The sequence below is a fragment of the Orycteropus afer genome, unplaced genomic scaffold (assembly GCF_000298275.1).
Source record: "Orycteropus afer afer isolate SDZICR_OR568_19922 unplaced genomic scaffold, OryAfe1.0 scaffold00175, whole genome shotgun sequence".
NCBI classification, from domain to species: Eukaryota; Metazoa; Chordata; class Mammalia; order Tubulidentata; family Orycteropodidae; genus Orycteropus; species Orycteropus afer.
Genome location: NW_006921762.1, coordinates 6,259,766 through 6,273,173, shown reverse-complemented (window position 1 = coordinate 6,273,173; position 13,408 = coordinate 6,259,766). Strand labels below are relative to the sequence as shown.

At 35.6% G+C, this 13,408-nt stretch overlaps 1 protein-coding gene across 1 annotated transcript in view; it reads left to right on the top strand.

Moving 5' to 3' along the window:
• Nucleotides 1-13,408, top strand: part of DNM3 (dynamin 3) — a 903,988-nt gene that overhangs the window by 404,365 nt on the left and 486,215 nt on the right. The window contains exons 11-12 of the mRNA XM_007947116.1: nucleotides 1,838-1,924; nucleotides 7,929-7,999. Coding sequence (XP_007945307.1) covers nucleotides 1,838-1,924; nucleotides 7,929-7,999 — 158 coding nt within the window. The remainder of the gene's footprint in view (nucleotides 1-1,837; nucleotides 1,925-7,928; nucleotides 8,000-13,408) is intronic.

Below are 13,408 nucleotides of genomic sequence, written 5' to 3'. Positions count from 1 at the left end.
GCCTGCTACTCTGGGCGTCCCTGTGTTGTCTCTCCTCAACTGTAACCCTGGGGCTGACTGCTCTTCTGTCTGGGTTCAAGGCTTTTATCCCCTTTCTCCTGCTCTTCCGGCCTGCTACTCTGGGCGTCCCTGCGTTCATCCCTTAGTGTCATATTATAAGCACTTTACCATATCATTGAATGTTATTTTAAAAATGTAGTTGAAATGGATATTTAGGTGGTTTTATAAAGTTTTGTTTGTTTGCTATTCCAAGTAATGCAATACTATGTGTCCTTATTAGTTCAGGATCCTATAAGTGAAGTAATTAGGTTGATGGATATATATGTTTATGAAATTCTTGATTCATATTGTCCAATTGCTTTCTAGAAAGATTGTTGTCTTTGATATTTCTTATGTAGTTTTTCAGTGTGCTAGTCTCATTATACCTTCATTAGAATTAAATCTTATAAAAATTATTATAGCAATTTACCAACATAATAGTTATTGTCACTTTGCATTACTTTACTTGTGTAGATCAGTATTTTGCTTTTGCTTACTGACCATTAAATTTCTTTTACGAATTACATATCATGTTCTTTGCCTATTTTTATATTGGATACAAGTGTTATTTTTATTCATTTATAAGTGCTTTTTACAACTTTAGAATAAACCTTTTGCCTCTCATATGCCATGAATGTGCTCACTTTTCCTAGTTTCCACTCCTGCCATCCCAGTCCAAGCCCCTATCATTTCTCATCTGAATTGCTTCAATGGCCAAAGTTGTTAAGCAGACCTGCAAGGATCTGGCTGGTCTGACCACTGTTAAACTTTCTATCTTTGCCTCAAGACATTCCTCCTCACTTTTTACATTGCCTTTCCTTTGCTTTTTGCCACTCATTTCCCCTTACCCTAATGCCTTCACACATGTTTCTGTGCCTGGCAAACTCCATCTTCCTCTATTGACCCCATACACTTTTACATAAATGAGTCCTCCTTCTTGATAAGGACTTGTTACGCATTATCATAACATCCCACTTTTTTCTTCCATATACTGAGAACAATACTAATTAATTTTTTTCCTCTCTTGCAAGCTACATTTCAGACAATTACCTCAAAAATTTAGATGGTGTAAGCAATCATCCTGAATTATTTCTAAAGTTGTACCAAAAATGACACACACACCTCCACACACACCCATTTGTTAAGGGAGAATTAAGAAAGAAAATAAAAGTTATTCTTCATGGTTCTTGAAATGTATCATCTTTAAAGAGTAATTGGTAACACCATGGCCTCTGGAGTTTAAGGGACTTGGCTTCAAATCCTGGCCCTGTCTTTTATGAACTATCTAGTCTTGGGCAAGTTACTTTACCACTCTGTGCTTCACTCTCCTCCTCTATAAAATGAGATTACTAATAAAGCCTGTGTCTAATGATTGTTGTGAATATTAATTAAGGTAATTCATGAGGTACCTAACACACATCCTGACACATGGTAAGTTCTCCATAAATGTTTGTCGTTATCCTCTTTTTTTATCCTCATTTCCATCTTCTTCATCTTTGGAGTTTATGAAGTACCCACTTTGCAGAGCACAGTGCTAGATGGTATCTAGGTATCTGTTTACTTTCTAGGGAATTGCTCTGCTGGTTGTGAAGTGTTGCCTGTCAGCTAACGAGTTATTTCTGATTATAGTTTGTGGACCCTCTTCCATCACACTGTCATGCTTTAGAAGTCCATGATACTTCACTTTATGTTCTAGAATTCTAACAAGTAATTCCTGTAAGAAAACAAACTTATCTCTAATTCTTTTGCGTAATATAACTTTTTGAATATTAACACTCAAATCTATTTTCTCTGATAGCTGGCTAACTTCCCCAGACTCTGCGAGGAAACAGAAAGGATTGTTGCTAACCACATTCGTGAGCGAGAAGGAAAGACAAAGGACCAGGTAAGGAAAAGCCCCACCTGTAGGCAGAGGGTCCCTGTGGGAAGAGGAGGGTTTCTCTGAGGATGTTGGGTGGTATCCAACAGTTGGCTTATTCGGGATTTGTAAAGTTCACTTAATAGGAAAAAAACGTAGTAGTGGCATATACAACACAATGTATTTATCTTATTTATTACTTATATACATGGCTTTCTATACTGGAGTCCCTGGGTGATACAAATGATTAGTACACTCGACTGCTAATTGAAATGTTGGAGGTTAGAATCCATCCAGAGACACTTCAGAGGAAAAGCCTGGTGATGTACTTCTGAAAAATCAGCCACTGAAAACCTGATAGAGCACAGGGCTACTCTGACACATGTGGAGTCACCATGAGTCAGAATCAACTTGATATCAACCATTTTTTGGTTGGTTACAGGTACTAATGTCTTATATATGTTAAAAAATATAAACAAATATAAAGACTTTAGAAAGATGAAATTAAAAAAAAAAAAATACAGTGATAGAAATTCTTAATTTCTTTTCCTTGGTGGTCCATGGATCATCATGTTCACTCTCAGCTTGTACACAGAGCACTTTGAAAATCACTAATCCAGAAACATACGGAGCTCTGGTAGCATAGCGCCTAGGGCACTTGACTGTTAACTGGAAGGCTGGCGGTTCAAACCCACCAGCTACTCTTCGGAAGGAAGGTTGGGCAATCTACTTCCGTAGTGATACTGCCTTGGAAATCCAAGGAGGGATTGCTATGAGTCGGGTCTGACTCGACGGCACATAACAAAAACAACACTCACAGACACATACTACATTTTTTCTTTAACACAGGTGTTCTTAGTTTTTGCCAGTTCCACACATGGGCTTTAGGATATTCATAAACTCCTAAAATGTTATGCAAGATGTTCAGTGTTTTCATTTTTTTTTCTGAGGAGAGTGGACACAGCTTTTCATCAGCTTTTCCATGGAATCTATGACTGAAAAAAAAATTTTAAGAGTTAATCTTTTAAACAGTTCTATTTTGTAAGTGTATATGATTTGTAGCAGTGGCCTTGAAATTGTCTAATACTGGTAATCCTAGTTCTGTGAATTGGAAAGATTATTTTTCAAGTGAGGATAATTCATTTAAAAAGTTAAGTACTATATGAAAATGATAAAAAGCTCCTCAAATTTAAATGGATTTTTTTTCTGAGTTACTTAGAAATGATTATAATAGGAAATACAAAAGTTTTCAAATACTCTTAAATTCCATGACTCAGCTGCAAGTGTGACATTGTAGAGAGAACGCTGGCCTTAGGCCATGTGTTCTCCATAAAATAACAGCATGTGCTTGGGCAAATCACTTCTCTGGATTCTTGTTTTTTCATGAACAACATCAAATGTTGGTCTATATAGTCTCTGAAATCCTCTATAAGTTCTATGAGTTAGTATTCTAAGATTTTTATGATTCTATAGGGAGTTGGAAAGGGAGGGAGGGAGAAATGGGGAAAAGGAGGAAGACAAAATAAAAGAAAGAGTAACTTGCCACAGGAAGAGAGACACATACAACATACTGTGTGTGTGTGTGTGTGTGTGTGTGCGTGCGTGTAAGGAGACAGTAAAGAGACAGAAGGATGGAAGCCCAGAAAATTGGGAAATTTCTGAGCACCTCCAGTGACAGTGTGTTCTCTACTTGGCCTGTGGAATTCATTATTACTGGTTTTTAATCATTGTTTTTGAAAGCTAATTAACCATTTTTTTTCATAGTATTTACTTGTTTTCCAACTTTCCAACTCTTGTGTAAAAGTTGAGAAAATAAGGCTTTGTGACTTAGTGGAGATCATCAAGTCAGTACTAACTCATAAGCCAGTGTAATCACAGCTGGGGGGCCATAATAGGCCCAAGGCCTGAGGTTTTTCCATGCACCTGCTGGACTGGGAAGAGTTAAATTCTAGTATCAGCTGTACTTCAGACAAAGTAAATATACTAACCATTTTAATTTAGTGTCTTTATAAAATTCAAATGAAAATATATCCTACTTAACACTTGGGATTCTACAGTAAAACAATATTGAATGAAAATCATGCGATTATTATTTTAACCTATCTTTGTGACCATATGTAAGTCGTTTATCAACTTTGGCATGTTTCATGTTTCAGAGTTTTTGTTTTAATAAAATGACAAACTTAGCATTGTGGTTAAGTTTGTGGGCAGTGGGCTCAAGACTACCATATACTTTCTGTGTAACCTTAGAAAAGTTACTTGACATCTTTAAACCTTAATTTACTTATTTTAAAGTGGGATACTAATGATAGTTAACTCATTGGTGTTTTATGAGGATGAAATGAAGTCATTTAAGTATAGCTTTTAATGTTTAATGTAAGGTATTTTTATTGTTACTCCCATGCATCCAAATAATATTATATATTATTCTAATATATAATAGAAATGAAAAAAAATTGCCTTTTCTAATTTTGGGAAATTGTTTTCTATCTGCAGTCCTAGCGTAGTGATTAAATTTTCTCAAGTAAGGCTGGGCAGGCGTCTTCCTAAATGAGAATCTCAGGCACCCTAGTCTGGCAGTTCATAAACTGATTCTAGAAGCTGGTAGTGGCCACTTCGAAAATGTTCCTGAGTAGCATGGTAAAAACATGTGTGTTTTTGGTAATGTGAATATGTCAGTTGGGATAGAAAGTCACATTAGATTTTTGAACTCTCCTGCCTTGGGCACTTTTGAAGTAGCTGGTCAGAGAGAGGTTTAGTTTCAGGCCTCTTCACCAGAACTACTCTGTGGCATTTTTGTAGATGTCTTTTTATTTTTTAACTTTTTAATAGAATGATTGTTAAAAAAAAAAAAAAAAACTCACTGCCGTCGAGTCAGATCCGACTTATGGCAACCCCTCCTTGGGTTTCTGAGGCGATATCACTACAGAAGTAGATTGCCCAATCCTGCCTCTAATTTGGAAGTTTTATGGGGAAAAGTCTTAAAAAATAAAAATATGGAAAACCTTAAATCATTCTGCGAGCTCTTTTCTTAATCAAAAGTATTTTGAATATCTACATGTGCCAGATACTATTCCAGGTATGTCCATGCGTGTAATTGCATGTGAAAGTCATTGACTTTCTGGGTGATTACTGCTTCCAGGGATAGCTTTATTTTTTCCAACTAAATATTCAATAAATTTAGGTGAGAAAAAAAAAAAAAGCAGTGAAAACCTCTGAGAAACTAAAAGAGAAATAATAATAATAATAATAATGAAAGTGTACTATTTTCCTTTCTTCCCCCACATGTGACTTGGCTCTTTTCCTGGGATGAACACAGACTCCCAGTTTCCAGGAATATGAATGAGAACAGCCATAGCTTTTGCTTTTTCCTGTACTGCAGTCCAAGTTAATGTGTATGAACATCCAAGATATTTATGACAGCCTTTGGCATTGCTAAGAATTATGCAAATATTTTGGTCTTTTTGGTAGCAGCACTTTATTTGTGCTTAAATTTTAGAGTGTATTGGTGCAGACTCCTGGCCAAATGGATTTGGGAGTATAACAGTCAATAGAATCTGACCTTATAAAGGGAAAAGTAGATGCAATACCACAGATAATCTAATAATGATACTCATCCTAACTCTTCAGTTTACTTTTTTAAGAGATGAAACAGAAAACTGTATCTGATAATATGAAGCTTTCTCATGAAAGTATGATGTTATTGACCCAATAGTGTCTGTGTCTTGACTTTATTTTTGGTTGTGGTGCTGAGATAATCATTTGATCCTTTTTGTGAGGTTTCCTTGTGACTTACAGCAAAATTTGATCAGATAATTGTTCAGATTAGTCACAAAAGCAGAGTCTCAGAGCCCTTAGCATTGGGTACTGAGAAACTGTAATAAGTGGCCATATGTTAATTATATAAGAATAAATTGCTCCTTTTAAAGCAAACTTTTCTTCAAAGCTGACAGATGGTTACAAAATTTACAGCCACACATATTTATTGGCACTTACTATATGTATCTTGCTAAGTGCTGGGGCTAAAAATGTTGAGTAAGATAAAGATAATTCCTGTTTCCATGGGGCTTACAGTCTTGCAGGGAAGAGAAACATCAAATAAAAAATTAGATAATTAATTACATTTGTGGCAAATGCTCAAATAAAAAGTATAGCGTGCCATTGGTAAATATAATTTATAATGATATAAAATATAATTATATAGAGAGTATGTGAGGATAATAATATGATCGAACCTGGCCTTGGGTGAAGGTAGGGGCTTAGGATCTGGGACAGGATCTGGAAAACTTTCTGGAGGAAGTACCCATTACATAGTATCATATAAAAGATGTTTATGAAGCTGTTACCTTGAGAACTCTGGCTCTTAATAGTTTGCACCAACCAAAGATTTCAAATTTTTTAATTTTTCTTGTTGAAATATATTTGCATGTTTTCCTTTAGGTAGTGCCCACATACTCCAATTTGCCTCAGTACTTACTACTTCCTTTTGTCTCTGGCTGCATTGCCTATTGGTTGTTTTTATTGTTAGGTGCCATTGAGTAAATAGTTGTTGAATGGACTTTAGATGACTGTGATGACTATTTTTTATGCTGCAAGGTCTAAATATAGACTTCTGGAGATACTTAAGGCAGGGATTCTTAAGTTCTTTCCCCTATGAACAAGTCTCAGCATCCTAGCAAGAGAAGCAGCTTAATTGGGAGAACAAAAGGAAACTTAAAGGAGTGGAATTCAGCATTAAATATCTGCAACAGAACCCTCTTTCTTACAGTCTCTAGTTGCCCCATTCCACTCCCCTCTCATTCTCCTTCAGGCTTCTCGTCTCCCTATTGAAGACTATTTTCAGTAGAGGGATCTTCTGAATCTTTGACTTCATAAGTGTGTCATGATTATAATATCTTTGTGCTGCCTGGAACATTCATTCAGTTAATGCCTTTGCAAATCTTTATTAATGTATGTGATGTGCCAGGCACTGTTCCAGGCACTGAGGGTATAGCAGTAGATACCGCAGATAATATCTGTAGTAAACCTATTATGTAAAAACCTACTATATTAGCTAGTGATAAGTACTAGGAAGGAAAATAAGGTGGGCTAAGAGAATGAAAAGCTAGTAATAAGAACGTTAATTGAAATAGAGTTGTCAGGGAAGATCCCTCTGAGGAGGTGATATTTCACCAGAGACCTGACTAAAGTACACAATTTAATTGGTTTGATGATGAAACTTGTTGACCTCAAAGAGGCTTTCTATTTATTTTTATGTCATCTTTCATCTTTTGGAGTTGACTGATGATATGCTTTTCTTGAAGAGAAGTTGCCTAGAAGGAACTTAATGGGAAAGAAAAGGATTGAGAGAGAAAATGAGATGATATTGCTAATTCTTGGCTGATATATGATGTCTGCAGGAACAGAAAGTTCAGTGTAGTCCTTCACTGGCCTTCCTGCCACGTGTCTTCTCCTCACATATCTTCACTCTTGCTCTTCTTTTGAAAATTATGCCTACATTTTAGAGGAATAGAAAAATTTGAGCATCTGTGTTAAGTTAGCAAATAGTATATGCCTATAGATCATGGTGCTGTTGTCTTAATGTGATACTCTTTCTTACTTTTCATGTATATCTTTAATTTCTGAATTTAGAGTAAAATAAATAAGACAGTCTGATAAAAGAATGTAATGCAACATTTTATTCTAATTAACACAGCCTTTTTTTTAAAAAAAAATACATTTTATTGAAATATAATTTATGTACAGTTAAATACACAAAACTAAGGTGACATGGGTCAGTTTTTTTTTTTTTTTTTTTTTCCACTTCCTTCCCCTGCCACCCCTGGTAGCCAACAAAGAAAGTTACTGTATTTGTCCTTCTATCGTTGACTTACTTCCTTCAGCATAATGTCCTCCCCATGTTATCTGGCGTTTTGCAGATTCTACAACCTTTTTATAAAATTAAATGGAGATAAATAATTTGCAGGTAATTACTCAATGCTCAAGATTTTTAATATGAGTGTTCACTGTAGTGTTCCTCTTCGACTTACAGGTGCTTCTGTTGATTGACATCCAAGTCTCCTACATCAACACCAACCATGAAGACTTCATTGGCTTTGCAAAGTATGTGAAACACTTGGTTGCCACCTACATTCCTCCTCCTTGTTTTGTATAGAAAACGCATTGTGAATTTCTACTACAAACCTACCATCTTTAGAGAGTGCAGTCTGTGTTAAGATTAACCTCAAATCTACCTTCTGAGGAGGTCTGAGCCTCATGGCCAGGAGGCAGAGTATTTACTATTCTCTCAATAAAGTAGTTGTCTCCTTTGTCATCCAGCATGTGAAAAATTAGGCCTCTCAGATAGTCCTTGTTTTTGGATAACAGTCTTCAGTTTTCACTTGAACTCCCATAGATATGCAGTAACAGATGCATATTTAAAATTTGTTTGACAGCAATTTCTCACATAAATTTGAAATATCAGGTGCACAAACGACTTAAAGTGCCCTAAATAAGAGTGTAGAGGCCTATTTAAAAAACAAACAAACAAGCAAACAAAAAAACTGTCCCATTTGAATACAGATAGAGTCTTTGGGGATAAACATTCTCTTTTCTACAAAGTGTGTAAGCTTTATATATACTTTATAAGCTTTATATATACTAAAGTATACTTATATATACTTTATATATACTTACTTATAGCATATATGGCTATTCTTCATAGATATTATCATGTAGTCATTATGTTTATTCAGAGTTGGTTATTCACCATGTGACATTTTCAATACCCTGAATTCTCCTGCCCTTTAGTAGAACCAGTTTTTTTTTTTTTTTTTTACTGTTAAAGAGACTTTATTCTAACTCTAAAATGTATTTGTGACATGTAAGTGGTTCCAACTTCAAGTATATAAAATATAGCCTATTTTAATAAAGCTTATGTACCTTTAGGTGAATTGTGTTTTCAAGAGCTGGGATAAATGCAATGCATCAAAATGTAAAACAATTCTATTTAATTCTATGCTGACCTAGGAGAAATAGATAGGTAGAACTTGTATAGATCTTGTAACCTAAAGTAAACAGGGCCCGAGGAATTTGTATGCATGTTTTAGGAAGAAATGGCTTTATTATTCAACAGAACATTCTGTCATTCCATATTTGGATATAGTTGTGAAGGCGTAACCAACAATGTACAAAAATTTTTCAACCCTTGGTTATTACTATTGTGTGATATGTTTGTTTTCTCATTTTCTGTCTGTGACATATGTATAAACGGTTAGAACACAGTGATAAATATGTCCAGTTGTCTTGCTAGCCACACAACTTCCCCACTTTCTAGATAGGTATTTCCTTCACAGGCAGTTCACAGAGACTTGCCACCTTTCTTTTCTTGCCCCCATAACTCTCACCATCTCCATTGCTCATTTTTTTTTGCAAAGTCACCAGCAGAAGAAACTGAGATTCTAATATGCCCCTGTGTTCCTAGTCCTGCAGTGTGGATCTGAGAATTTCTACCTAGCTGCTTTCACCACAATCAGTGAACTCCATGTGGTCTGTGCCAAATTCTAGTCCAGTTGTGAGGGGGTGGGGGTGGGGATTGTTTGCCTTTTAGGAGGTCACTTAAAAATCGAACAGTATAGAGAAGCACATGTGAAAATTAAAACTGACACATTCTCAGCTATCAGCTAGGTTCTAATAAAAAGGTAGCAAATGTAAATGTAAATTTGGGATGTTAATTTAAAAGTGAAAAGAATTTTTGCAATGCTGCCTTGCTGTTGTAGTGTCCGATTCAAGGGGAACATGTAGAGAAAGTCATAATCAGTTTGGGAAGATTCTAGTTTTGAACATGTGATATGATCAGTGCTCCAATTTAACACTTCCCCCCTTTTCTGGAAACATTTTTCCCCTTCATTTTTAAGGTAGATTGTCCAAAATTTATATGTTCATTTGAATATTTTCTACATCATATGTTGTTGGAATACATGATTACATTGATCTCTGGGTTTTCAAGGCATATAATTTTGTAAATTTAAAGACTTTCAAACACAGCCTTTGATGTAGTCTCTGGAGTCTAGCTGACTGCTCCAAGTTTTCCGTCAGTAAGATAGACTACTATACCTTTATGATGTTGGGGAGAAGAAGGAAGCATTGTTCAAACTGCTCTCGAAATCCAACAACTTTGCATATTTCTCATCTAACTGTATATCTGAACCTTCTTTAAAGGACTGGTCTGGGAGGCAATGGTCCAGGTTACTATTTCCAGGTTTTTCTGCTGATGAGCTTTGAGCTTGGCAAGTCACTTAGCTTTTCTGTATCTCAGTTTACTGATGGAAAAAATTAAATAATAATCCCTGATTTATATACCTTTTAGGATTCTTAGAGGGTCAAATTAATTTATGTGAAAATGCTTGAAAAACTGTGGTTTAGTCTATAAAAGTGAGAGTGTGTCTCTCACAAACACACACAGGATTTTGATTACTGTATGTACCATTTTACTTTGCAGTGGAATTTATAATGGGTGAAGTATGATTGCCATTGGAATGTTTTTTTTAGTTGCTAATGTCATTATCTTCAAATGTAATATTTCGGACTGAGACTCGGAGGTAAATATTCTTTCCATTTGTATACTGACTTGGAGTACATTTCAGTGTGACATGGAATAATTATGGAGATGAAGAAATGTTCATTTCAAAATACTTTGAGGAGCTGTGGTATTTTTTGTGCTTTTAAAAATTAAAAAAATATGGTTGTAGCTATAAATTTTAAAGTTGGCAGGAATGCTGTTTCCATCAAGGAAGAAAAGTCAAGCCATATTTGAAGACAATTATGTAAGTATTTTTATGTTCCAAAGATAGAAATTAAGGTCTGGATTTGAGGAAACTTTTTTTCATGAGATTTTTAGAGTTTCTAAAAAGGGGGTACTGCCTCTCAAAAGTATACGATGGCAGTGTGTATAGTATTTTGTGCATGTGATTTTCTTTCTACTGAGATGACTTTTTGTTCTTAAAAAAAAAGGAAACAAATTGCTAAAATTAGATTAATGGAATATTAACTTTCAGAGTAGTGTTTAAGACATTTCAAAATTCTTCTTTCTGCTATAGACTTTATTCTGCCATGTTGAGTATGTGGAACTTTTTTTTTTTTTTTTCCATCCAGTTATTTGTTAAACATGGACCGTAAAATATGTACCACGTGTAATGTGGCCAAGTAAGCTCTGCTGCAGGCTTGCTTTGGAATTTCCTGACTTATAAAAGCTTGGTTTTTCAACTATAATGTTTCTGAACCTAAAAGTTCAGCATTTCAGAAAAAAGAATAACTTTCCTCATGATTTATGAGTGTTAGTTTTTCATTCTTTCCTGTTGAGGAAAAACCCTGTAAATTCTATTTTTTAATTACAAGCTAACTAGTTTTTGTTATTTAAGAAAATAAGCCCTGGTTCAATTGTTTCTTCACTCACTTCTCCTTTTCAAGAAATCCTGCTGCCTGAACAGAAAGGCAGGCTTGTTAGTCGAATGCCTTGGGGAGTGAGCTTTCACGTCCTTGTGCGCTTCTCCATTTGTTCCCTGGGTAAAATTTGCCTTCTGAGTTACTAAGATTTATGCACTACAGTAGTTTCAGAAAAAGATGGACTTCATAAATGGACCATTAAAGTAATATCTTTATATTATATGCAGCAGACTAAGGTCTATTTGTTTTTAATCTGCTGAGTGGGTTTCAGCACCTGTTTTCTCACAGTTGAAATGATACAGTGTAAGGATTTCAGTTCTTGTCATATGAGTACCATGAAAATTCTACGGTTTGTAACATTCATTATATCTTTCTCTTGATCCTCTGGAATGCTCCTGTTGCCATTTTACTAAAGGCAGTTTATGTGAACCTTGGCACTAAATTCCAGACTAATCCTTGGTCTTTCCTTTGACATTCTTTCACTTTTTCCTGGTACTTAATTGTATTCTATTATAATCGCGTCCTAGTTCCTATTCTTTATGAGAATGTTCTCTCCTAGAATCAAATAACTTAGGTATTGGGACGTAAAATGATCACTTTAACGATTTTCTGTATAAATTCAGATTTAAATGCTTGGTTGCTTACTGAGATAGTTACTGAGTAGAAACATATATTTGATCAATGTCATTAATATCACCTATTCAATTAAGTTATAAATGTCAGTGTTCCAAAGACCCTTTTAAAAAGTGAACTTCCATTTTCCTCTTTGTTCCTAAAATCTCTTATTTTGAACTTTATCTTCACTTTTACAATGAATCTTAGGAAATGAGTCATCCTCTTTTTTTTTTTTTTTTTAATGGGCCCCTGTCATAATTCTCTAGTGCTGCTGTAACAGAAACACCACGTTTTAGCAAACAGAAATTTATTCTCTCACAGTTTAGGAGGCTTGAAGTCCAAATTCAGGGTACTAACCCTAGGGGAAGGCTTTCTCTCTGTTGGCTCTGGAGAGGTCCTTGTCTCCTTTCAATATCTGTAGGCCCAGCATCCCTTGGAGATTTCCATGTACCTTGTCATCAGCCTACCCTTGGGTCTATGGGTACCACGTGTAATGTGGCCAAGTAAGCTCTGCTGTAGGCTTGCTTTGGAATTTGGACCCTCAGTCCAAAGGATGTGCTCTGCTCCTGACTCTTCTTTCTTGGTGGTACTCAGGTACCTCTGCTCATTTTTCTTTCCTTTTATCTCTTGTAAGATAAAAGGTGATTCAGGGCACACCGAAGGGAAACTCCCCTTACAATTCATCAGGGCTGTGACCTGAGTAAGGATATTGTATCCCACCCTAATCTCCTTACAACTGATTGATCATATCAAATTGCATCATGGAGAATGATTGCATCATTCAATAACTGCCAAACCACTGAAAATCATAGACCGGCCTAGCTGACATATATTTTGGGGAGATTTAGTTCAATCCATTATAGCCCCCAAGTTTTGAAAGGTTTTCTAGGATAATATTTAGCCTGAGATTTCACTAAGATTTCTACAGGGAGACTTGCTGTCGTGTAATTTTCTTCTCCCTTTGTCTTCAATCTGGTTGGACCGAGGATGGCTTACATCTGATAAGTTACACCCTTGGGATTCTCAGGAAGTGTTCATAATCTTTCTTGGGGGGCAATATAAAGGAACTTTCTAAAAGAACTTCTCTGTTATAGTAGAGCAGGGGTGTCCATTAGAACTTTCTGTGAGGAAATAATTTATAATCTGTGCTCTGCAATAGCCACTAGTCACATGAAACTATTGAGTACTTGAAATGTGGGTAGAGAGGAAATGACTTTTTAATTTTGAATGGGTATTGAATTTTAATTATTTGAGTTTAAAATTTAAATAGCCTCATTTCTCTACCAGCTCCTGTATTGGACAACAAAACTTTAGAGTATGGTGAATCTAGCTGATTGTCCTGAGTTCTTCATTAAAGGGTCCTACTTCTCTGACAGCTGGATGGTGACTTACAGTGCTGACTACTTGTTGTTGTTGTTGTTGTTATGTGCTGTCAAGTCAGACCAGGCTCATAGAGACCCCTCCTTGGGTTTC